General features: G+C 35.1%; 1 protein-coding gene across 2 annotated transcripts in view; it reads right to left on the bottom strand.

Annotated features, from left to right (window-relative positions):
* SYT10 (synaptotagmin 10) overlaps nt 1-24518 on the bottom strand; it is a 67531-nt gene that overhangs the window by 32388 nt on the left and 10625 nt on the right. For both annotated transcript variants that reach the window (XR_012017526.1, XM_072798393.1), the window contains exons 2-3: nt 17141-17498; nt 2486-3053 (exon numbers count right to left, since the gene is read on the bottom strand). Coding sequence is in view for 1 of the 2 variants with exons in the window: in XM_072798393.1 (XP_072654494.1) it covers nt 2486-3053; nt 17141-17498 (926 nt within the window). In the remaining variant the exon portion in view is untranslated. The remainder of the gene's footprint in view (nt 1-2485; nt 3054-17140; nt 17499-24518) is intronic.

Raw genomic sequence — 24518 nt, 5'->3', positions numbered from 1 at the left:
ATTCAGGGAGCCCCATGTGGGACTCGATCTTGTAACTCCAGGATCACTCCCTGAGCCAAAGGCAGACGCTTAACTGCGAACCACCCAGGCATCCCTCTTTCTATTTCTTTACTTTCTTTTCCTTCTCTGTAGAAAACCGTATTTCTGTATGAAATTATTTAAAGTTAAAATATCTAAGTAAAGATAGTTTCGTAAGCAAACTTCAACCCACTTTTTTTTCCATTTTATTAATCTGAAATATGAAATTGCTTAATGATTTTTCAAAAGCTGAAGAGAAGCTTTAATTAAACATTACACTAGCTATGAAGATGATACTAATGTAAATTGTGAACTTTGGTGTTATAGTCAAGAAATTTAGATTTCATTTCTATCTTCCTAACAGAAATGTTGGGAAGATAGCAATACCTAGGACACTATGTGGCTCAATATTCCAGTTATAAAGAAATGTCATTTGGCCAGAATAATTCAATATGTATTTTATTATCTACCTACTTCCTTTTGTATCCAGAATATTGAAATGAAAATGTCTATAGATGTATTCAGAATAAAGGCACCTCCAAAGATGGCCACATACTAATTTCTAGAGTCTATGAATATGTTACCTACATGGCAAGGGACTTTGCAGTTATGATTAAAATTATGAACTTTGAGATGGGGAAATTATCCTAGTTTACCCACATGGGCCCAAGAACATGTTTCAAAACAATTTTTTGCATCCCTATAACTTTAGAACATGCCAAACCCATAGTAGGCACTTAGCAAATATTCGTTAAATGAATAAAAGAAGGAATAATATAAGATTGAGGAATCCAAAAAGAAATAACCTAATAATTAATTAATTATTATCTGTATTTGTAGAATTCTTGGAGGTGTCAGACTTTTTAAAACAGTAAAACTATCACTGCTCACCATTTTTTTCCCTCTAGGAATATAAGTAATAAGGTTAAAAACACTATGAAATCAAGAGCCCCAATGTACCTTTGAAATGTGATCCAGTTCGAAAATTTCTCCTTTGTTCCCTATAAATGTCACAATGGAAACCATGAAATAAAAACCTAACAATGGAAAATTTATGATGATGCAATTCAACAAACTGGAAGTATAAAACTTTAAGTTATCTTATCCATATAATTTACAGTGAAATATAATGAATCCAAATACTGATTTTAATTAGTAAAAAATTGATGGGGGAAAATAAAATATGAATTACTTTGAATTAAGATATAATTTTCTTATTTTTAAAATAATCCCTGTTCTATTAAAAACTGCTACATTTTAAGCTTATAAATTTTGGTAAAATTTGGACAAAAGATGGTAAATACATAAAGATGACCTGGTGGTAACAAATTAAATGAATTTACTGAAAAACCAAGAAATCAGGGGTGCCTGGGTGGTTCAGTTGGCTAACCATCCCACTCTTAATTTCTGCTCAGGTCATGATCTCGGGGTCATGAGATCCAGCCCCATGTTGGGCTCCAAGCCCAGTGTTGAACCTGCATAAAATTTTCTCTCTTTCCTTCTGCTCCTCTTCCCAAGCTCATGCTCTCTCTTAAAACAAAAAACAAAACAACCAAAAAACAAATCAAAATAATTCTGCAATCTAACCTAAGTGACCAGTTCTTAAGTTCCAATTCCATAATACTATCCTTGACACATAATCTCAAATAAAACAGAATTATGTAACAAAGAACAGAACAACTTATAGTATGACAAAATTTATGCCTTATTCAAATGTACAACAATAAAAGAATGGTTTGGTAAATAGATCATATATTTAAACATCAGGCACTAAAACAAATGGTAGCATGAAAGAAAATTAGTGTGGAAATGTTTAAACTTAGTTTGATCTCAACAATTTTAAAACATGTATAGGAAAAATTTAGAAAGCTATATGCCATAATATTATACATAATTGGTAGCATTGCAAAGTATTTTAATTTTGTACTGCTTTTTACTGTTTTCCAAATTTTCATTATTAAAGTTATTATTTTATATTCACAGAAAGCATTTTGTAATGTAAAAGAAAAATTCTAATATAAATGATCACTTCTGATCATTTAACATTTCAAATTCTGTAATCATGTCTGTTCCATTAAAGCCTCTGTAGGAATAGGAATGAGCTGTTTTAGACTTAACCAAGGGCTTTTCAAAATAGCGCCAAGGTACATTTTAGGTTTGATCTGAGGAACAGAATTTTCTTAAATAATACAAGTCAATATTAACCATGAGGAGACAGGTTACAAATAAACATTTTATGAGAAAAGAACTTCTTTTTGGTTAACTTAAAGAGCTATTTTATTGACATAATCACTAATACTGTGTTAGGTGCCTGAATTATCATGCATGTAATCAAATCCTACCTTTGCAGGTTAGCACATAAATTCCATAACTTCATAAAGTTACTCCAATAAGCTGAGTGATAATTAGTTTTATATACCACTGCAGGTCAAATAAAAACCAATATATTGGTGAAATTATTACTTACTGTGGTAGCACAATGAATATCTTTCCACACTGTGGCTTCCCTGGAGAGATCAGAGACTTCAAACAAATTATCAAGAATCACTTCCCCAATCATGTCATGTCTAGAAAATCTGTCAAAATCATAAACACTGAAATGTAGTTTTCGGTTGCTGAGTTGATCATATGCTACAGGAAACTGAAAAGTTTCATCAAATAGAGGATTTAAAGTCTTTCTGTGTACACGGGTCTGAAATTTCTTTTTCCTATCTGGAAGAAGATACATCTTCACGTAAGGGTCAGACGTGCCTGTGAAGTCTTTAGCAGGGAGGTCTAAGGCTTTGATAATTTTAACAACTAGAAGTTCATTTTCATAGTCATATTGGAGGGTGAAGTTAAGTTTCCCGCAGGTTTTGATATCTTCTTGCCTGTTGCCTTCAGAATCAACTGATTTCTGTTTGTAGAGCTCTGGTTTTATCCTTCCAATGCTTGTTGTTGTTTCTCCTCTTTGTAAAACAGGTTCTGTGCCCATGCTAAAATCAACACTGGAAACCTGCATTTGCCTTGGTAGGTGTCTCCTGAAGGAATTGTGGCTGTACATACACACACACACACACATACACACACACGCAGAAAATAATTTAGGAAGATCATTTTGTTGACATTATTCAGTGGCATATAAACTGTCCCCTCACCCCCAAGATAATGAAAGCACTGCATTTGTATTAATAGACAGACAGATACACACACACACACACACACACACACAACTACTTTTGAAAAACCAGAAATGCAATATTCAAAGGAATAGGATTCTAAAATGATAGAAATACCTGAAACTCATGAATGTACATTTTTATTAGCTTTTGGAATTTTGTACTCTAAATCACAGGCACATAATTACTATACAATTGTAAAAAAATAGGATTACCAACAAAATTTAGTATTCCACAAAATACCATGAATCATCAGTCATCTTGTTATATGTATCTGTAATCTTATGTAGACAAATCATTGAGATGGCTGGTTTCTCTCTATCTGGATATTTGTGTCTCATGGATCTCATGTTTTACTGACTACACCATTGCAATAAAAAACAGAAGTCTACCTATTCTTATACTATGTTAAGTATTTCTAATACTTAAGACAAAGAAATGAATATTTACTTGTAGAAAGAATATGGTGACAGCCAAAATGAGTACATTTTTCTTTTTTCAACATGGAATGGGCTTCAGAAATTCTGAGGATTAAAAAATGTAGAATTTTAGAATTTGGGGCCAAAATAATAGAGTGTTTTAGAATTCAAACTGACTTTCCTATTATCAGTTACTATTCATCTAGTCAACGTTTCCAGGGCATTAGCTGTACCAACTAACCAGTGCCTTGTAAATGTGACCTGCACTAAGATCTGCTTCTCTTCTACTTCCTCTGTGATTTCTGGCAGGAGCTGTGTCAACTTATAGGTCTACTCAATGCTTAGTCCCACGTCTTTTGTTCTTTAATTTCCTTGGTCTCTCCATCAGACTAATCATTTCTTGGACTATAACTATAATATAGTGGTTCCCTATACTATATTTCCCACTACTATAGTATAGTACTACTATATCCATAGTATATCCTGGGGGGTTCCCACTACTATAATATAGTGGTTCCCTGCATGGATCTCCGACATATAAACTTCTAGTTCCATATTTCTATATCTATAAGGGAGATTTCTAAATGAATATACTAATTTTGCCCCAAACTCAAGCAAAGTCATTAATTTTTGCCTTCTATGTCTAAACTGGCGCTCCCTTCCACAATCTCAGAAAATAGCTCTAACATTTTTATCAGCCACTTATGCTTGGACTCCTACAGTATGCTTTGAATCACCTTTACTTTATTCATGAGGTTTACTCAATTTGCTAAACCTGTTGATGTTTGCTTTGAAACATCCCATATACTTGTCCATTAATTCTCATTTCCATTGCTACTCAGTCCAGATCCTCATCACCTTATACTTGGCTTTCCAGATAGTCTTTGGCTGGTTTTGCTTCTTTTAGTGCTCCCTTATACTTAATATCTATCTAGCACTTACTTCAAAACCTGTACTCATTTCTGTTATTACATCAGGTCTACATTTCTTACAGCAAGCACTAAGTAATACCGAGGACATTGCTTAACTAATACTTGGTTCATTGACGCACACATAAGGACTGATTTAAGAAGGATAAAAAAATTGATAACCGGGAGTAGGATATTTAGCCATGGTACCATTTGAGAAGAGTTCAAGGAGCTGAAGATGTTGAAACTAGAAAGGACAGGAAGTCTGCCTTCTAATTTCTGAAGGACCATCATTACAGAATTAATAAGAATCTCAGTGGAAGTTACAATTAAAATAGACTTCAGCTTAATATAAGAGAACATTAAAAAATATCTAGAGCTATCCAAAATGGGGAAGTAACGAACTTCCACAACACAAAGTATAGAAACAAAGGTTAGATGTTGAAGGAAAGTTTTCTGCCTCAGGTGAGGTGCTAGACTTCTAAGTATTTTCTTTCTTTCTTTTTTTTTTTTCTTTAAAGATTTTATTTATTTATTCATGAGAAACACAAAGAGAGAGGCAGAGACATAGGCAGAGGGAGAAGCAGGCTTCCTGCAGGGAGTCTGATGCAGTAATCAATGCCAGGATCCTAGGATCACGATCTGAGCCAAAGGCCAATGCTCAACCACTGGGCCACCCAGGTGTCCCGTAAGTGTTTTTATTTATTTATTTATTTATTTATTTATTTATTTATTTATTTATTTATTTTTTATTTTTATTTATTTATGATAGTCAGAGAGAGAGAGAGAGAGAGAGAGAGAGGCAGAGACACAGGCAGAGGGAGAAGCAGGCTCCATGCACCGGGAGCCTGATGTGGGATTCAATCCCGGGTCTCCAGGATCGCGCCCGGGGCCAAAGGCAGGCACCAAACTGCTGCGCCACCCAGGGATCCCGCCTAAGTGTTTTTAACACTTAATTTCTGATTCGCTATCATTCTGTGATTCTTTAATAATTTTATTCAAGATATCATATGTGTACTAATAAAATAATTTTATTAGGTAAATTTAAATTATGTAAAATCAGAATTATAGTCTGAGGTGTTCCAATTCTCTCACATTGAATTAGCTTATTTTCTATTAATGGGACTGAAATACTAAACAACTTTTTTTGGTGTGTGGCACTTTCCATATGTTTTTTTTTTGTTATTGTTTCAGATTTTTTATTTATATTCTAGTTAGTTAACATACAGTGTAATATTGTTCTCAGGAGCAGAATTTAATGATTCATCACTTATGCATAACACTCAGTACTCATCACAAGTGCCCTTAATACCCTCCTCCCCTCCAGCAACTTTCCGTTTGTTCTCTATAGTTAAGAGTCTCTTAAGGTTTGCCACCTTTTTTTTTTTTTTTTTTTTTTTTTTTTTTTTTTTTGCTTCCTTCCCCTATGTTCATCTGTTTTGTTTCTTAAATCCCACATATAAGTGAAATCATATGGTATTTGTCTTTCTCTGACTTATTTTGCTTAGCGTAAGAGATTCTAGCTCTATCCATGTCATGGCAAAAGGCAATATTTCATTCTTTTTCATGGCTGAGTAACATTCCATTATATTTATATACCATATCTTTATTCATCCATCAGCTGATAGTCATTTGGGCTCTTTCTATAATTTGGCTATTGTTGATAATGCTGCTATAAATATCAGGGTTAATGTACCCCTCTGAATCAGTATTTTTGATCCTTTGGATAAATACTTAGTAGTGTAATTTCTGGGTAGGATAGCTCTATTTTTAACTTTTTGAGGAACCTACATACTGTTTTCCACAGTGGCTGCACCAATTGGCTTTCCTACCAACAGTGTAAGAGGGTTCCCCTTTCTCCACATCCTCACCAACATCTATTGTTTCCAGAGTTGTTCATTTTAGCCATCCTGACAGGTGCAAGGTGGTATCTCATCATAGTTTTGATTTGTATCTCCCTGATGATGAGTAACATTGAACATCTTTTCATGTGTCTGTTAGTCATCTGTATGTCTTCTTTGGAAAAATGACTATTCATATCTTTTGCCCATTTCTTAACTGAATTATTTGTTTTTGGGGAGTGTTGAGTTTGGTAATTATTTATAGATTTTGGATACTAACCCTTTATTAAATATGTCATTTGCAAATATCTTCTCCCACTCTGAAGGTTGCCTTTTAGTTTTGTTAATTGTTTCCTTCACTGTGCAGAAACTTTTTATCTTGATGAAGTCCCAATAGTTCATTTTTGCTTTTGTTTCCCTTGCCTCCAGATATATATCTAGCAAGAAATTGCTATGGTTGATATCAAAGAGGTTACTGCCTGTTTTCCCCTGGGATTTTGATGGTTTCCTATCTCTTCCATTTTTGAATATATTTTTGTGTATGGTGCAAGAAAGTGGTCAATTTCATTCTTCTGCATGTGGCCCAGTTTTCCCAACACCAGTTGTTGAAGAACAGTCTTTTTTCCATTGGATATACTTTCCTGCCTTGTCAAAGATTAGTTAACCATAGAGTTGAGAGTCCATCTCTGGGTTTCTATTCTGTTTCCTTGATATATGTGTCTCTTTTTGTGCCAGTACCATACTGTCTTAATCACTATAGCTTTGTAATATTGCTTGAAGTCTGGAATTGTGATGACTCCAGCTTTGCTTTTCTTTTTCAAGATTGCTTTGGCTATTCAGGGTCTTTTGTGTTTATATAACTTCCATGTAAGTTTTAGGTTTGTTTGTTCTAGCTCTGTGGAAAATGCTGGTGCTTTTTTGATAGGGATTGCATTAAATGTGTAAATTGCTTTGGGTAATATAGACATTTTAACAATATTTGTTAAATATGAGCATGGAATATTTTTTCATTTCTTTATGTCTTCCTCAATTTATTTCATAAGTATTTTATAGTTTTCAGAGTACAGTTACTTTACCTCTTTGGTTATGTTTATTCCTAGGGCCTTATGGTTTTTGGTATAATTGTAAATGGGATTGATTCCTTGATTTCTCTTTCTGCTGCTTCATTATTCATGCATAGAAATGCAACAGATTTCTGTACATTGATTTTGTATCCTGTGACTTTACTGAATTTGTGTATCAGTTCTAGCAATTTTTTGGTGGAGGCCTTTGGGTTTTCTACCTAGAGTATCATGTTATCTGTGAATAGTGAAAGTTTGACTTCTTCCATGATAATTTGGATACCTTTTCTTTTTGTTGTCTGATTGCTGAGGCTAGGACACTAAACAACTATTTAAATATCATAAAAATGGTACAGCTAATACCATTCTAATTTTTGCTATTTTTTAGCACTAATTTGATAATGAAGTATCATTTATTTCTTTAAGTCTGTATATCTATCCTTGATATACAGGATCAGGGGCTTAAATTAGAGATAGGCGATCATTAGAGAATATGTAGGAAAATAAGAAGAATTTTAAAAGGAATATAACTTTAAACCAACCATAGTACAGATCTCACTCCTTCACTTGCCGGTTGCCTGATTCTGGGCAGGGCATCTTAGGGCTTCTATCTGGAAAATGAGGGTAATAGTATTACCCATGCTATATGTTGTGATGCAAATTATGTGAAATGATGCATGCCCTTTGCTGGGTACATACTACATACTCAACAAAGCTTTTAATGACAATAAAAATGATATAAATTTTTAAAAATTATAAAGGAATATAAGTATATTTTTTTGAATTATAATTCAAAACATATGCTGGGGTATAGTATAATTTAGTTCTATATTCAGTGTACCTAAGAGATTTAGGATATTTTGTTAAATAATGTAATATTTCTGCCTGAGTCACCTTTACTTATGTAATGATTTTTTAAGAAAAAATTTATAAATAAAATCCCTCCAAAGTAAATTCCTTATTTTTTATAGATTCCATTCACACTTATACTTTTCAATATAATAAAATTTTAATCTTCTATTGTCTCTCTAAAAATCAGTAATTTCTTTCCTATGTCTGAATATAATTGTACAGCTGTAAAGCCCCTCCAGCAGGAATCAAAGAGTAGTAATGTTTTTGTTCTAGTAAGCCAGTGCCCTAATTATAGGGTAAATAGTATATCTTCTAAGTCATAGTTAAGCTAGTCAGTTAAGAGAAGCTTTAATTATTACAATGCTAAACTATTACCGTGACAAAACGGATCTTTTTCTTCTTGCTTCCCCCTGCCCCGCCCCCTTTCTTTTTCTCTTTTGGAATGACATGGTAAGTGGCTAGTCTCACACAGATATCCAACCAATCAAAGTATAGGCCACTTGTCTATTATTGATCTCATTCTTACCCTTCAAACCTGGGAGGGCATCACCAAAGTACTTTTCCAGATAGAGAAGGAAAAACTTTCCCTACCTTACCTGGAACATCTAACCGTAGCTACATAGAGTCAAAATTCCTCGATGCCATAAGAATAACATGCATTAACATGGCGATTTTTAAATATTACCAATAGGTCCTTTCCTTCAAACAAAATCAGAAGCCAGAAGTTGAGTATGTAAAGACAGAGCTCCTCTAGTTGTTGTGTGGGTACAGTCCTGGAATCCCACTGGAAACCAAACCAACATTTCCCTACTACCCAGAAGAAGATGCTTAAAGATCAGAACATTGAGATGAAGCAGGAAACATGTTGGCTTGGAATCAGACAGTTTGAGCCCAGCTTCCCTATGAAGTGAAAGCAACTTTGGACAAGTCACTTAACCTGTTTGAGCTTTACTCTCCTTATCTATAATATGAATACTTCACAGTGTGAAGGAAGATCAAATGAGATATTAGATGAGACGACTATGAAAATTAGAACTTCTCATACTGATAATAGTTAGAATCATTAGAATTCAAGACACAAAGGAGTTGAAGCGCAAATGCCATAATGAACGCTCTGGTTCTGACAACTGCAAGCCTAGGGTTGCTGTTTGGGGATGCACAGGTGGCACAAAGTCATTCCTGTATGAGCATGTCCTGCGCCACAGCCCTGGATAACTCTACCCTCTAATCAACTCACTTCTTAGCATCTAGCAGTTGTCTCTTTCTTATTCTCCTACTCTTAACTGCAGTGTCTTTACCGTCTGTTAAGTTTACCTTAGATATTGCTTGAGAATTCAGAGAGGAAAAGCAAAAATATATATAGCAGCATTTTATTGATTTATTCAATATATTTATAAGGACTTCATCTCTCCCTGATTTTGTTAGTACTGAACTTTGTATCCAAAACTATCAGCATATATTAAAAGTTATACCCCATCTCATAGTTAAGAAGGCCTAACTAGTAAAACTAAATCAAGTTTGTGGTAAACTAAGTTTTCATCTTTATTTGTTTCCTGTTTTCTTCTATTCAATTAGAAACAAAGAGAAGAGTGATTCATTCAATACACAAAAATCTCAGCAAACAAAAACCCACACAAAACCAAAACCAAACCAAATCAGGCAAAGCACTCCATATATGAAGGCAGACTAAATTGCATAATATGTCACAATGAGTTTTTTAAAATAAAAACTGGGCATCAGTAAAATTTTCTATATCCTTAATCTTTTCTTTGAATGTTCTTCTCACCTTATTCCTCCGTAGAAACATGGCTCTTGTCTAAGGACATGGGTTCTGCTGCGCCCCTCTCATGTGGTGGCTGATATGTTCCCCACAGTCCTTGTTTCACTAGCCTGGAGGTGGGGCAGTCATACAATCCTCTCACTCCCCATTGTCACTTTGGCTCCATTCCCCCTTTATCGACCTCTCCCAGCCCTAAAGCTGAAGTCAGCAAGTCACGTCCCCATTATTACCTATTGTTAATCATCTATTGATTACTAAATCACTCCCTTTAAAGTCTTCATTATTTTCATTTCCTGGTTCACTAATACTTTTTAACAATGTTTTGGTCTAATTTCTAGCAGTGTATATGTTTCTCCCCAACTTGTGGCCCCTAGGTTCTTTGAATTCCCCTCCTGCAATGATGTTCTTTACTTACTGAAATCACTACCATGTACATAGATTTTTGTCATCATTAGCTGCAAACTTGCCACAACCCCAATGTCATGCATTCCTCTCACTGATCAAAATCTCATATCTTTCTAGCTCAGACCCTCTGATACCCCAACTCTGACAACCTTTCCAACTTACCAGGACTCTAATCTATGACTGTACCACCATTTCATAGTCCCTACTTCCCTGATATCATTTCCCTCTCATTATCCAGTTTTAATTCCATGGCTAATTAGTAGAGTCACTCTCAGGCACATCTCCAATGCCTGTTTTCTCGGCCTTCTTAGTTGCAGGACAAAACTGCAGCTCTGGATGAATTCAAGCCTCCATCATCTCTACACCTGTACACATGCAAGGGATTGCAATTAGAGAAAAACACAAAATAATTCTCACTGCTCCACTTTAAATTCATGACCACATTCCTCATGTAAACCCTAATGTAGCACAGCAATTTCTTCTCCCTCTCAATCTCCTAGATTTTCAAGAAGACTATATCACACCTTCTACCTTCCTACAAACCTCCATCACCTTCTTCCTCATTCTAAGTCTCAATTAATGACCTAACTTTCCGTTTCACTTGGAAAAATTGAAGCAAAGAGCAGACCTTCCACAGGCACCATCTCGTCAACCCTCTTAGCAACATCTGTAACCCATATATTTTGCCTTAAATACAGTCCCTCCACTTACATAGTAAATCCCATTTTCTTTCATGTCACCTTCCAGAATATTCCCTCTGATTCTTGCATTATTAATCCTCCCTCTGTTGGATCACTACTATCAGCATAAAAGCACACTGTTGTTTCTCCTATCTTAAAGGGAACTTCATCTCTCTGTACTACTGTTTCTCTGACATATTTATAACAAAACTCCTTGAAAGAGTTGAGGACAATCTGTTTACTATCCAATGTATTTCTTTCTATTCTATTTAAACATACTCTAATTACTTTACACGTGCTCAACTCCATCACAACCACTCTTGAAAATATGAACAGTGTCTTCTCCACATTGCTAAACTCACAGGGAAATTCCCACCCTTACTAGAGTAAGGGTATACTTGATACAAGTATATCCCAGACAACTTTACTAGAGTCACTTAACAGTTAATCTCTGCTGTTTATTTACATACAATTTCACTTGGCTCCCAAGTTATACCCTCCTGGATTTTCTCCTAGTTTACTAGTCTCTATTTCTCAGTCTACTATGCTATTCCTGATGTCTGCAAACAGTGTATTGAAATCACTTGTTTGCATATCAGTCTTCCATTCCTCAACCCTTTTGCTAGATTGTGGTCTTTATAATGGCAGAGACTAAGTATTATTCATCTTTTCATGAATTTCATATAACATATACTGGGATTCAGGAAGTTTGTTGGAGTCTGCATTAAAATAATTTACCCTAGGGGCACCTGAGTGGTGCAGTCCATTAAGCATCCAGCTCTAGGTTTTGGCTCAAGTCCTGCTCTTATGGTCTTGAGATCCAGCCCCATGTCGGGGTTCTGCACTGAGCATGGAGCCCACTTAGGATTCTCTCTCCCTCTCCCTCTGTCCCTCCCACTCATGCTCACTCTAAAAAAAAAAAAAAAACCTTAAAAAAAAATCATATACCCTAATACTCCTGTGAGTAATGAAATCAAACGTCTCAAGAATGATTTGTATTATAAAAGAGGGCCTAATCAATTTATAATTAGTGTTTGTAAAGAGGAGATGATATTTATCAGTACCAGAAAACAAACTCTCCAAGTTTGAATTTATTTTATAAAGTTCTGTCTCTGACCTTGGTTCAAAGGGCCATCCAATTTCAGAAAAGAAGTTGCTATATTTATTGAATACATATGTTTCATGAAATGGCTTATTTAACTAACACCTGCACAGCATGTTTCATGAAATTTTAATTCAAAGAGATGGATCTTAGGTCCTCTCACAGCTTTAGGCAAGTGTGGCTTCTTGATATCCTAGCTAGGTATATATCTTTTAAACTCTTCCTTTGTGTAACATCTTGCTTTCCACTCCTTACAATGCCCTAGAATGGATAATTGCAATTTTTGCTATCTTTGGAGAGGAATTTAATTTTTAAAAATCTCAAAAAATTAAAAAAATTTTTTAAAAAATCTCTTAAAACTATATACTTCAGTATTTTTACATAATTCTTTCATATTTATTATGTGATGATTTTAAAAATTACTTTTCTAGGCAACCATAGCTAATTGTAAATTCATGAGCACCTGTAAGTCAGTGATTTCTTACCATGAACATTTTCCCGCTTCTGTTCAATTGGCACTGCCATTAGGTTTCCTAATTATTTTTTTAGTAGGTACTTAGAATCCTCTATCACAGCAGCTAACCTATATAATTTCTCATCCTCAACAAATTGTTTTGCCACTTATTATTCACCTCTTCTCTGCACCATTCATGGATGCAAGAAAATTGGTCCTAATACTCATCCTGGGAGTATAGCATCATTAACCTCTTTCTAATATGGGCAATTTATCTCACTACCTGATGCTGCAGGTAGGAGCAAAGTGAAGTGGAGAGATGACCAATCAGTCAAAAGCACCACCTGATGCTTATTATGTACCTACACAGTGATAGAAATTAGGAATGCATAAAAGTTGGCTACACAATCTTGTTCTCTGAGAACTTAGCAATGAGTTTGGCAAATAGCTAGAGCTCAATATTAAGACAATAAATAATTGCTAGATTGTAACTATGGCTTTAAAAAAGAATAATAGCTTATAATTGGGCAGAAATAGTAGACTCTAGATACATTTTTCCTTAAACATCTTATAGAAGAAAAAGAGGTGCCATTCCAGATGTGGAAAGCAATATAAGCAAAAGCACAGAGGCAGAGAGGTGAGGTCTACAGGAGGATAGTAAAAAGACCAAGCACTCCTCTCATGGGCAATCATAAAATATCCATTTGGATAGAAATGATGAGGTCACCAAATTTGTTTATTGAATTTCTTAAACCAACAAACATAGGCTGAGTTCCTACAGTACTTTGTCTAGGTGTCAAGAGCAGTACTGATGTGAATTTGGCAGATTTTCTGCCTAAAAAAGCAGCACAGAGCTATATATTTGGAGAATATGGAATAAAAAATGCTTGAGTGGTAGCTTGGTGGCATCAGATTGTAATTGTTTGAAAGGCACTTTAAAAAGATTTAGACTACACCTGTAATGACTGAAGTGTCACAATGCTTTTTTAAGGGATCTTAGATTCTTCCTTTACAAGTTCCCTCAGGCTTTTGTTCTTGGTTGTTGTTTGCTATTTCCCAATTTTTATCATGCCTTCATTATTATATTAGTTTCTAAATAGATATCTTTTTCTTTAGTCTATCCTATAAACTGTTGCAAAATTAATTTTCCTAAAACACAGCTCTTTTATCCAAGGGACTCTTCCATGGCAAATATTTTTAGGAGGACAGACCTTGAACATCCCGGCCATGATTTCAAGACCTCCTTTTTACTTTGATTCCTGCTGACTTCCTCTTCTTCCTTTACTCCTCTACTGAACTCTGTTTACTGATCAAGTTAACTTACCTGCTATTAGCATGGAAACATTTCCTATTCTATGTCTTTTTACATAAAATGTTTTCATCTGGGATGCACACCTTCTTCCAGTTGCCATTCATGTGAATTCTTAGTTTCTTTTAGCCTCTATGTAATGGCCTTTCTCCATGCTGGAAATAATTTTTCTGTTCTCAGAATTCCACATTCTCCATCACAGTTTGCACTTGCAATTCCTTTTATTGAAGTCAGTCTTAAATGTTTTATCTTTGCATAATGTTAAATGTTTTTCCAACTCCCTTGGATTTGCAGAATAGATGGAGTGTGCATAATACTTGATGATACCCATTAGTAAATATCTACTGAATAAAACTACTGAATGAATGAACAATCAATTAAGATAAACTAGAAGATTGTTAGTAATGAAGAAACAACACAGCTGCTGCCTGGCCATTTGGCTGCTGGCAGGTTGATGGGGTCAAATGTCCAGGCACTTGAAAAGGAAGGCGAGAACTTGGAAAATGTGCCAGTTTCCAGCAGTGCTGTTAACTTCGGGACCAATCAAAATGTTATGAAGTTATAGAGACAAATAAAGCTTAAAGGGGAAGATGTTTGTTCTATCTGAGCCAAGTCAAAGGGAGTCCTAACAGTAGACTGGAGTGAGCACAGCCTAATAAGGTGATGAAATGAAGCCTTCAGGTTAAATTCATTGTGTGTGTGTGTGTGTGTGTGTGTGTGTGTGTGTGTGTGTGGTTTGACTTTACTACATTTCAATGACAAGTTAGGATTTGAGTCTGATTTATGATAATGTACCCTTGATCTCTGTGTTCAAGTGGGCTGCATAATGAATTTAGCAATTTCTTCCTCTTTCCATATAAAGGTAATTTCTAATATGATGAAATAATTAATGTAGATGAGGGGTTTTGAGAACTAAGTATAATCAAGTTTTCTGCAAGGAATTCATCTAAAGGCCAAAGAGATTAAAATCATGACTCTAGTCATTCACAATAACCACTTATAATTTTAGATTTCTGAGTAGAATGAGCAGGAAGATGCTCTCATTTTTCAATCTCCAAACTATCTGTCCTCAGCAGACTTTGTAACCAACATCTTTGATTGCAGAAAACTATATCCTCTTGGCTTTCATGCTTAAAATGTGAAGCCATTAATCTGGATAAATTTGAATTCTAACTTTTGCCAGCTGCATGACTTCAGGCAAATTCTTAAATCTCTCTGGGCTTGAGTTAACTCACAAGTAATGGGAATAATTAATAATACTTACTTCATGCAGGTTGGCAGAGGATTAGCAGGAAGGGTGCCTGGCATAGTGGCTAAATTGCAAGTGCTCAAATATAATTCTTTCTTTCTTCCTTCCCTAGCCACTCATATAAAAAAGGAAATTCAAAGAGGCAGATGAAATTATATCAAAGTTCTAACAAAACTTTGAATTTGTATTCTACTTTTTTCTTTTAGAAAATATGAGATATGTATAATTCAATCTTCATGTTTTAAGTTTGAGAGAGAAACTTATGTCCTCATGTAGGGTACACTTATTAATTAAAACAGTTGAATAATTCTGAGTGCAGGCTGACTGAGGTGCATAGCTGCTGCTAATATTTAAGAAATGTTTTGCAAATTAATTGAACATTTTTACCCTAAAATTTCTAAGTGTCTTTAAGGCTTTATTAAATATCATATTTAACTACAGTTGCCAGTGATGATAGCAGTGATAATCAAATAGCCACATGAGATCATTTTAAACAGTTCTTCTTATATTTTAAAAAGTGGCACATGGGATAATTATTTCATAGTTAAATATCCATAATAAATTTAAGTGAACATATAATTATGTGGCATTAAATTATAAAAATTAAAAATGATGCTAAATGACACAGCTCAGAAATCTAAATGTGAGGCATATATTGGTTATAAGTTAAATAGCACAGAAAAGTATAACGTAGAAAAAACACCTCTATCTCTCTTCCTTATTCTTGAGTTCCTTATTCCCAAAGTAACAATTATTTTTATTTATCTCTCTGGAATATATTTCAGAAAGAAATAGCTTTATTTATTGACACAATCCTTTTCTATTTCACAAAAGATATACTGAATATTCTTTCAATCCTAGTAGCAAACATGACCCATGCCCAGTTTTTCAATTTTATTTCTAAACCTACAAAGGTATGTCATGTCAGAAAGTGTAGAAGCTCCTTAGATTTAGAGAGGTAGAAAAGTAAGATTAGGAAGTCAATTAGTTAGCAGGAAACCAACTTATCCTCCCAAACTACTGATTTTACTCTGCCCTAGGGTAAAACCAGTTGCTATTTTTAGGAACCAGAGAAAAACTGCTACCATCATGTAGTCATTCATTTTAAGGACTGATGACCATCTTAAGTAGAAAAAAAAAAACAAAAAACATTTTTCTTTTCCAGTTTAACACAATTGGAAATACACTATAGCAAATTATTTTCATCTAAGCAGTCTTTTGCTGATTTTTCCAAGCGGAGTTAAAATGTATCTCCACAAAGAGGTCTCACTTTTCCCTCCTTTTATGTACATTCTTTAGTATGTTCATGATATTCACCAAAACTCTTGGAGAGCTTATCACATTCTGCCCAATGTAAGAGTTTGGTCTATGGGAGTTCAAACAACATTTTCCAGTGGTTCTATGTTGACCGTGTAGTTGCGAAACAATTGAAGATTAAACATTAGTCTCTGTTACTCAATTTTGATAGTGAAGTTCTAGATGATTTCATGCCAGACATTGCAAATGGCTGTTTTCCCCATATTTATTGGTTGAATTATACTAAATTGAAAGACTGCAAGTAGCAACTATCAAACAATGATATTTCAAGGGAAAGAGTTAATAAATAATAGTCTTGTTATATGATTTTATTGAGACCTCAAATTCTACTAAACTCCTTTCATGGTACTGCTCCCTGTTTAGCTCCTTTGTTCTCAGTTTTTCTCATCCTTACTTACTCTGCCCTTATATACTTTATTCATTTGCCTGTTTTCTACGTTTTTCTCATTTCTCCTGTTTGTCTTTTCTTCTCTACCACCTCCACCTCATTCTTTTCTCTTACAAAATCTCTCTCTCTCTCTCTCTATCTCACACACACACACACACACACACACATGCCCAGCTTTGTGTATCTGATCTTTCCTTACCGGGATGAAGATGTAGGCTCAGTAGTTTGTCTTTGCACACGTGCATGTTTAATTAAATGCTCTTTTAAAGCAGTTTGGACTTCTGCTGGGATATCAGGGGAAGTGTGGCTGATTTTTATAGCAGGTTCAATAGCTTTTAGAGCTGGCTTTTCATTTTCTTTAACTTCTTTTTTCTCTTCAGTCTCTAAAACTTCAGTAGGAGCAGTTGAAATGCTCTGAGGAAGGGTATTGATGTTGGAAGTCAATGGTTTGCTTTTCCAGCAAGGCCAGCACAACTTCCAGAAGACAAAAAGTGAGACAACCAACAAGGCGAGGCCACAGAAGCTGACAACCACTGCCAACAAGCTGACCGAAATATCTGGAAAAAAATGACAATGCAAAGAAATTTTAATTCATTGATAGTGTAGAGATAAGACAGCAGCAATGGTGAGATAATTTACATTAGCTTTCTGATTTAGAGTCTTAAAATTTACTTTTAAGATGTCTTTGTAGGGAGGAAAGATTAATAATTACCTCTGGAAATTCTCAACGGAGATATATGAAAATTTCTAATTGTACACAGAAAAAGCACATTGCACTACAAGGGGTCCAAGAGTTTGCAAAATGAAGGGTGGGCAGCCTGCACCCTGCCTTTAAGATATGAAGCTTAAGAAACTTGGAAAATGCACACAAGGAAAGGCTTCTGTTGGCTTCATCTTTTCACTCTTGAAGCAGGCAATACTGTTCAATATTTGTATAAACCACTTTCTGTAGCCCAAATGAGGACAACTTGTTACTAACAGAGAATGGGTATACTAGTAACTAGATTTTTAAATCCTCTAGGTCCCTTCTGATAACCTTGCATCTTCCTATTTTATAAAGTCCAAAATTAATGATGTGTCACCTAAGTAACTCTAAAATATCCTTTAAAATAATCACAAAATTAATATATGCTCATTATGCAAAGTGCTTTAAATAAATATAGTTAGAAAAAGTTAGTAAGATTAAGTAAATAAGTGAATGAGAGAGAAGAAACAAATCTGTGCAAAATTCCAAACGATTTATGTAGACACTCTGCTCTCAAAGAGCTGGAGCACAGCTCCCCAGGTCTTTTTTTTTTTTTTTTTTTTTTTTTTTATGATAGTCACTCAGAGAGAGAGAGAGAGAGAGAGGCAGAGACACAGGCAGAGGGAGAAGCAGGCTCCATGCACCGGGAGCCCGACGTGGGATTCGATCCTGGGTCTCCAGGATCGTGCCCTGGGCCAAAAGCAGGCGCCAAACCGCTGCACCACCCAGGGATCCCAGCTCCCCAGTTCTTAAGTGTGGGTTGCACATAGTGACTTCCTTGAGAAGAGAGAGAGAAAAAAAAAGGTAACTTTACAGTGGAGAGACCTCACCAGGTGATCAAGGTGAACATCGACAATAATGAATCATGTTGATAGTATGCAGCCCTGATACCTGATGAAAACAGCACTCTTCCTCTGTGGTCTTCTTCCCCAAACCCATAACCTTAGTCTAGTCATTAGAAATATACAAGACAAATTCCAGTAGGAGGGCATTCTATAAAATATCTGACCAATACTGTTCAAAATTGCCAAGGTTGTCAAATAAAAAGCTTGAGGAACTATCAGAGCCAAGAGATTAGAGAGGCATGACAACTAAATAGATGGAGTCCTGGAATAGAAAAAGGATATTAGGTGAAAACTAAGGAGACATAAATAAAATATAGACTTTAACAATGTATCAATACTGGTTCATTAATTATAAGAAATGTCTCATATTAATCTAAAATGTTAATAATAGGAAAAACTGGGTGTGGGGTATATGGGAACTCTGTACTATTTTACCCTATTTTTTTTTAATTTAATTTTATTTATTTATGATAGTCACACAGAGAGAGAGAGAGAGAGGCAGAGACACAGGCAGAGGGAGAAGCAGGCTCCATGCACCGGGAGCCCGACGTGGGATTCGATCCCGGGTCTCCAGGATCGCGCCCTGGGCCAAAGGCAGGCGCCAAACCGCTACGCCACCCAGGGATCCCCTATTTTACCCTATTTTTATGTAAATCTAAAACTGCTCAAATAGTAAAGTCTGTTTTTTAAAAAGCTAATGATCTCCTGCTACCCACTTCCATTTTCAGCCTTCAAAAATAACCAATGTTAGCAATCTGGTATAACGGCACTCTTCAAAACCAAACAGATTTCTTATAAAGGGAAAGTTTCTAGATGTAAATAACCTTGTAATTTTCTTTTACAACTTTGTTTAGACTCAATGTAAAATATGAATTCAATATCTTTTATTTGTTTAAAATAAAAATGTTTAAAATAACATGTTATAGACTGAATTGTGTCTGTCCCTTCTTCCAATTTCTTATGTTGAAGTCCTAATGCCCTTAGTGTCCCAGAATGTGACTGTATTTAGAGACAAGACCTTTAAATTAATTATTAAGGCAAATGAGATCACATGACTAGGCACTGTTCCAGTGACTGGTGTCCTTATAAGAAGAGGAGATTAGGACAAAGATACAGAAGACCCTGTGAAGACATAGGGAAAATGTGGCCACCTATAAGCCAAAGGGGAGAGGCCTCAGAAAGAAATCAACTCTCCTGACACCTTGATCTCAGACTTCTGGTTTTTACAACTGTGAAGAAATAAGTTCCTGTTGTTAAAGCCACCACTCCGTGGTACCTTGTTATGAAAGGCCTAGCAAACTAATAAAGAATAAATCTAATTTCCTTTAACCACTACCATAAATCAAGAATTTCCCACTCCTCTCTAGAAGCAACCACTGATCCCAATTTAGTGTGTATCTGCCCAGTCTAAGCACTAATAAAGATATTTATTTAAAAAACATAAAATTAAAAAAAACATAAAATTATTTAATACACTTTTTAAAAAACATAGTTTACTGCATATTTCTTCAATTTGCTTTTTTTAATCGATCATCCTTGAGGTCTAACTTCACCTCACATAGCATTCCATAATACTTCCTCATGATGGATATTTATATTACGCCCAGTGTTTTGCTATTACAACATAGCCACAGGGAAAATCCTTGCACCCTTCTTCTTGTGCATATCTCTGATATTTCTGAGTGTTTCTCTAAGGTAAATATCTAAAAATAGAATTGCAAAGTCTTAGGATATACCTATAGTTATGTTACTAGATATTTCCAAAAGAATCCCAGAGTGACTATAACTTTTACCAGTTTACCAGTTCCTACAGTCTCAGAGAAATGATGATGTAGTTTAATTTTCACTGATACGATCAGGAAATGATACCTTGCTTTAATTTACATTTTCCTGATTGGTAAGATAAAACAGTTCTGTTTAAACTCCTAATTTGTAACTAATGGGAACCTATTCAGAAACTGAAATAATTCCAAGTTTTTAATGCTACTTAATTATAAGAATAAAAGTTAATTTGACATGCTGTTATACATAGATATTAATGTTTTCCCTCATTTTCCAGTTGCTTATTAAAGCAACCATTCAATATATTTCCCATTTATATTCCATTGATGAGGAATGTGTGATATTTTATATTTTGTAGTTTATTTTTACTTTTTAATTTTTCATTAGCCCCATAACTTGAGGAAAAAAGAAAAACATATAAAATTAATGTGCTTCCTGATCATCAACTATGGCTTTACAAGGAGGAATAAATACAATTATGGATTCATAATCTTTATGTATTTTTGGCTCCATTTACATTATATTTTTCTGGATATTTTAACTCAATCAACTTCTACAATCTACTAACTTCTACCCAGTTGGAGCGAAAAGCCAAGATACAAGGAAACTGCAGTACGATGTGGGGTAGGGGAAAGGATTAAAGTTTTCAGTCCATAACTGAAAATGCCTCCACTCTTACTTGTAGGCATTAGAGAACTTATACTCTACTTATAAAAATTTGAGGACATTCTTTTATGCCACTGTTCCTGTGATGGGCTTTGGCATTCACAAAATTTTTCTCATCTTAGGAAAAAGTCTGTGGAAATCTCTTACCCTAATTCCATTTTCCTTACTGCTGACAAGTTTCTTTCTAAAGTCAGTGTCTGGTTCTACCATTTAGGGGACCATAACATATTTTACCCAAATTAAGTTACTTGTGAACACTAAAAGTTGTGCTATCAATAATGCCAGGGTAGCAGGAAGAAACCAAGTCATGTTCTGGCAACTGAGATGTATAGTCACCTTACCTCTCTAAGCCTAACATCCTTCTAGGTCACCTCTTAATCATCTGGGAGAAATCCAAATTTTGTAAGGCATTCCTCAGCATCTTTGTGATTTGACCACTTGGTATTGCTCAGTTTTATTCTTCTGCCACTTTCCCACCTATACTCCCTCCCCTGACCACACATTACTGTTTTATGATTTTGTTCAGGCTGTTTCATGTAGCTCCAATGCATTTTCTTCTCCTACTCGGCTGCCTGGCAGATTTGTATTCAACAATGAGATCCAATAGGGTAGGTACCTCTTTCTTGACACTCTCTGTCTCTTCTATTCCTAAGGGCTTTGAAAGCACATCCACTACTGTAACATAATTGATGGCTTAATCCTTTACCTCAAACACTGGGACATGATGTGTTTCAAAAATTATTATTTTCTTTTGGTTATTAGAAAGGCAACATGGCACACATTATCTGGGATAACATCCAGTACCCAACCACATCAATAGATCTACAATGGACTGTATGAAATTGTCACCCTGAGCGGGATCACTGAAGACTGTTAAGTAGCTTAATGCCAATTCAGGTAAGGTGTTGGTGCCAAAATGCTACAATTGACAAAATAATTTTCACTTTTCAGGGTTTTGAGGTTTTATAATCATGGATAAGAGATTGTGGATCTGTATTTATTTTGTTTTTCCAAATGTTCCCATCCTACAAATACTCTCATTCCTTGATCCTTCAGAGAAGCAACCAAATTTATTCATCTATTTTAGTGTCTAGTATTACATAGTCAAAAAATGTTTATGGAGCTACTATATACATATTTTGGGAGTTATCTGACACATGGAACTTAAGTATCTGTGGATTTCAAGGTGGATGGATGAAAAAAATTGAGTAATTTGGAAGGAATATGCAGAAATCCTCATACCAGGAAAACAGTATAATATAGCTTATACTGTAGCACTGTTTAACAGGTCTGGGTTCAAATGTCAATTCTACCACTGTGACTTTGGGCAAGTTGGTTAAGTTTTAAGAGTTTCAGAAAAATAGGGCTATTTATATCTATTTCATAGGATGTTGTGAGGTTTAAGTAAATATACATAAAATATTTAGCATGGTAATTTGCATAGTAAGTTAAGTGATGGGTTACTATCAACTATATTTTCCTTAAACAAAAATAGGGAGTGATGCCTACGTGGCTCAGCAGTTGTGCGCATCTGCCTTTGGCTCAGGGTGTGATTCGGAGTAACAGGATCGAGTCCTGCATCGGGTTCCCTGCATGGAGTCTGCTTCTCCCTCTGTCTATGTCTCTGCCTCTTTCTTTCTGTATCTCTCATGAATAAATAAATAAAATATTTTTTTAAAAAAGTACTGAGGGAAAAAGAAGTATGGTTATAGATTCAGTATGGATTGAATGGTGATTCATAAATTACTGAGACTCATCTGATGAGATCTGGTACTTAAAAGGGATCAATTTGTTTAAAATGAACACTATTATTTCTAAGTAAATATTAATGTTTCAGGAAGCTAACCAATAACATCCCATTTTTCTACCCATATGTGCTCAGAACAACTGAGAGACAGACACAGCATTCAAACATGCAGCAGTTGAAATACCAGCAGCTATCAGCTTAGGTCTATCAGAAAGTGGACTTGCTAATACGCCTCCTTAAATTTAATTAGGCTTGTCCATACAGTCACAAGCCTGGCTGGATCACCACATGTATTCCCCATGAAGACTGGACTCTGTAAAATTTACTACATGGAGGAGTAGAGAATATTTGTTTCCTGAGGCTTTGAAGCTTACACCTCAAGGAAGGGGGAAATAGGTAACTCATTTCTCAGAAACAGGGGTGGGCCAAGATTCCATGAATATTCTTATCTTGTAGCTCCTTTCATCAAAAAACATAGAACAAAGGGAAAAGTTATTTGTTCTCAACAGCAAAAAGTGAAATAAGTTGGATAATTAGAATTTTATGCTGAAAAAATTAAACTAAAGTTATAAAAATAAGCTTAGTGTATTTTATATATTTTTACATTGCCTGCTATTGTAATTATAAGTAATCATTACAAGTATTAAAAAGCAAAACAAACTGTTAAATACTTAGGTCTTTATAATTTTTTTCAACAAAATTTGGCAAAATAAAAAAAATCTGACTATCAAAAGATTAAGGAAGGAACTGGGAGAATTTATAAAGTCATCAAAGTATTGTAAATGATTTTTTTATGATCATGATTCAACAGTTAACTATGGCATGAAAAACAGTGTGAGTCTGGGCTTAGTTCAAAGAAAAATAAGTCTCAGTCTTGACCTTAAGTCAAGAAGCACATTTCTCTCCAGCTATGGAAAAGAATGGAAGTCAGACTAGAAGAGGAAAAACTAGTTAACAGATTATGATAGTCACCCATAGGATTATGGTGGTTCTGAATGAGGTTTACTGAAATGGGGGAAAGAGTAGGTTTGGAGATCACTGGGAAGTTAAAGTTCTAGTTAAGGAGCTTCTCTTGAAGGACAAGAATGTGAGTTAGTGGGAGACCAACAGGATGATGAAGTCAAGAAGACTGTGATTTCAGCTTTGTTCATTATTGAATTTGAAGTACTTGTAGTCATGCAAGTAGAAATTTTGAGGAAGCTATTGGTCATACATGACTGCAACTAAAGATAAAATTAAAGAACTTCCTTAAATAGTGGAATATGGATCCACGAAAGAGAACATAAAGGCTGGATAGAAACCTGAGTACATCGTACATCAGTATTTAAAGAAAAGGAACTTAAAGGATCAAAGGATCAAAGAGCCTGCATGCATAGAAAACTAAGAAATAGCAGAGAAGAATGGAAAAAATCAGGTCAATGGGTTTTTATAGAGTTTGAAGAAAAATATTTTAAGAAGTGAACAACCATGTAAAAAAGCGAAGATAAAGTAAGTTCATTTAGAAAAAGTAACTACAGGGATCCCTGGGTGGCGCAGCGGTTTGGCGCCTGCCTTTGGCCCAGGGCGTGATCCTGGAGACCCGGGATCGAATCCCACATCGGGCTCCCGGTGCATGGAGCCTGCTTCTCCCTCTGCCTGTGTCTCTGCCTCTCTCTCTCTCTCTCTGTAACTATCATAAAAAAAAAAAATTTAGAAAAAGTAACTACTAATATTAAGAAGTAGGTCTTTGGTGAATTCAATGAGATGAGTGAAGCAGAGGCTATATCTGGTTAAATAAGTGAATAGGAGTGAG

This window comes from Canis lupus, chromosome 25 (genome assembly GCF_048164855.1).
Source record: "Canis lupus baileyi chromosome 25, mCanLup2.hap1, whole genome shotgun sequence".
Classification (NCBI taxonomy): Eukaryota; Metazoa; Chordata; class Mammalia; order Carnivora; family Canidae; genus Canis; species Canis lupus.
The sequence above is the reverse complement of the archived record's forward strand: the minus strand, read 5'-3'. Positions and strand labels throughout refer to the sequence as shown.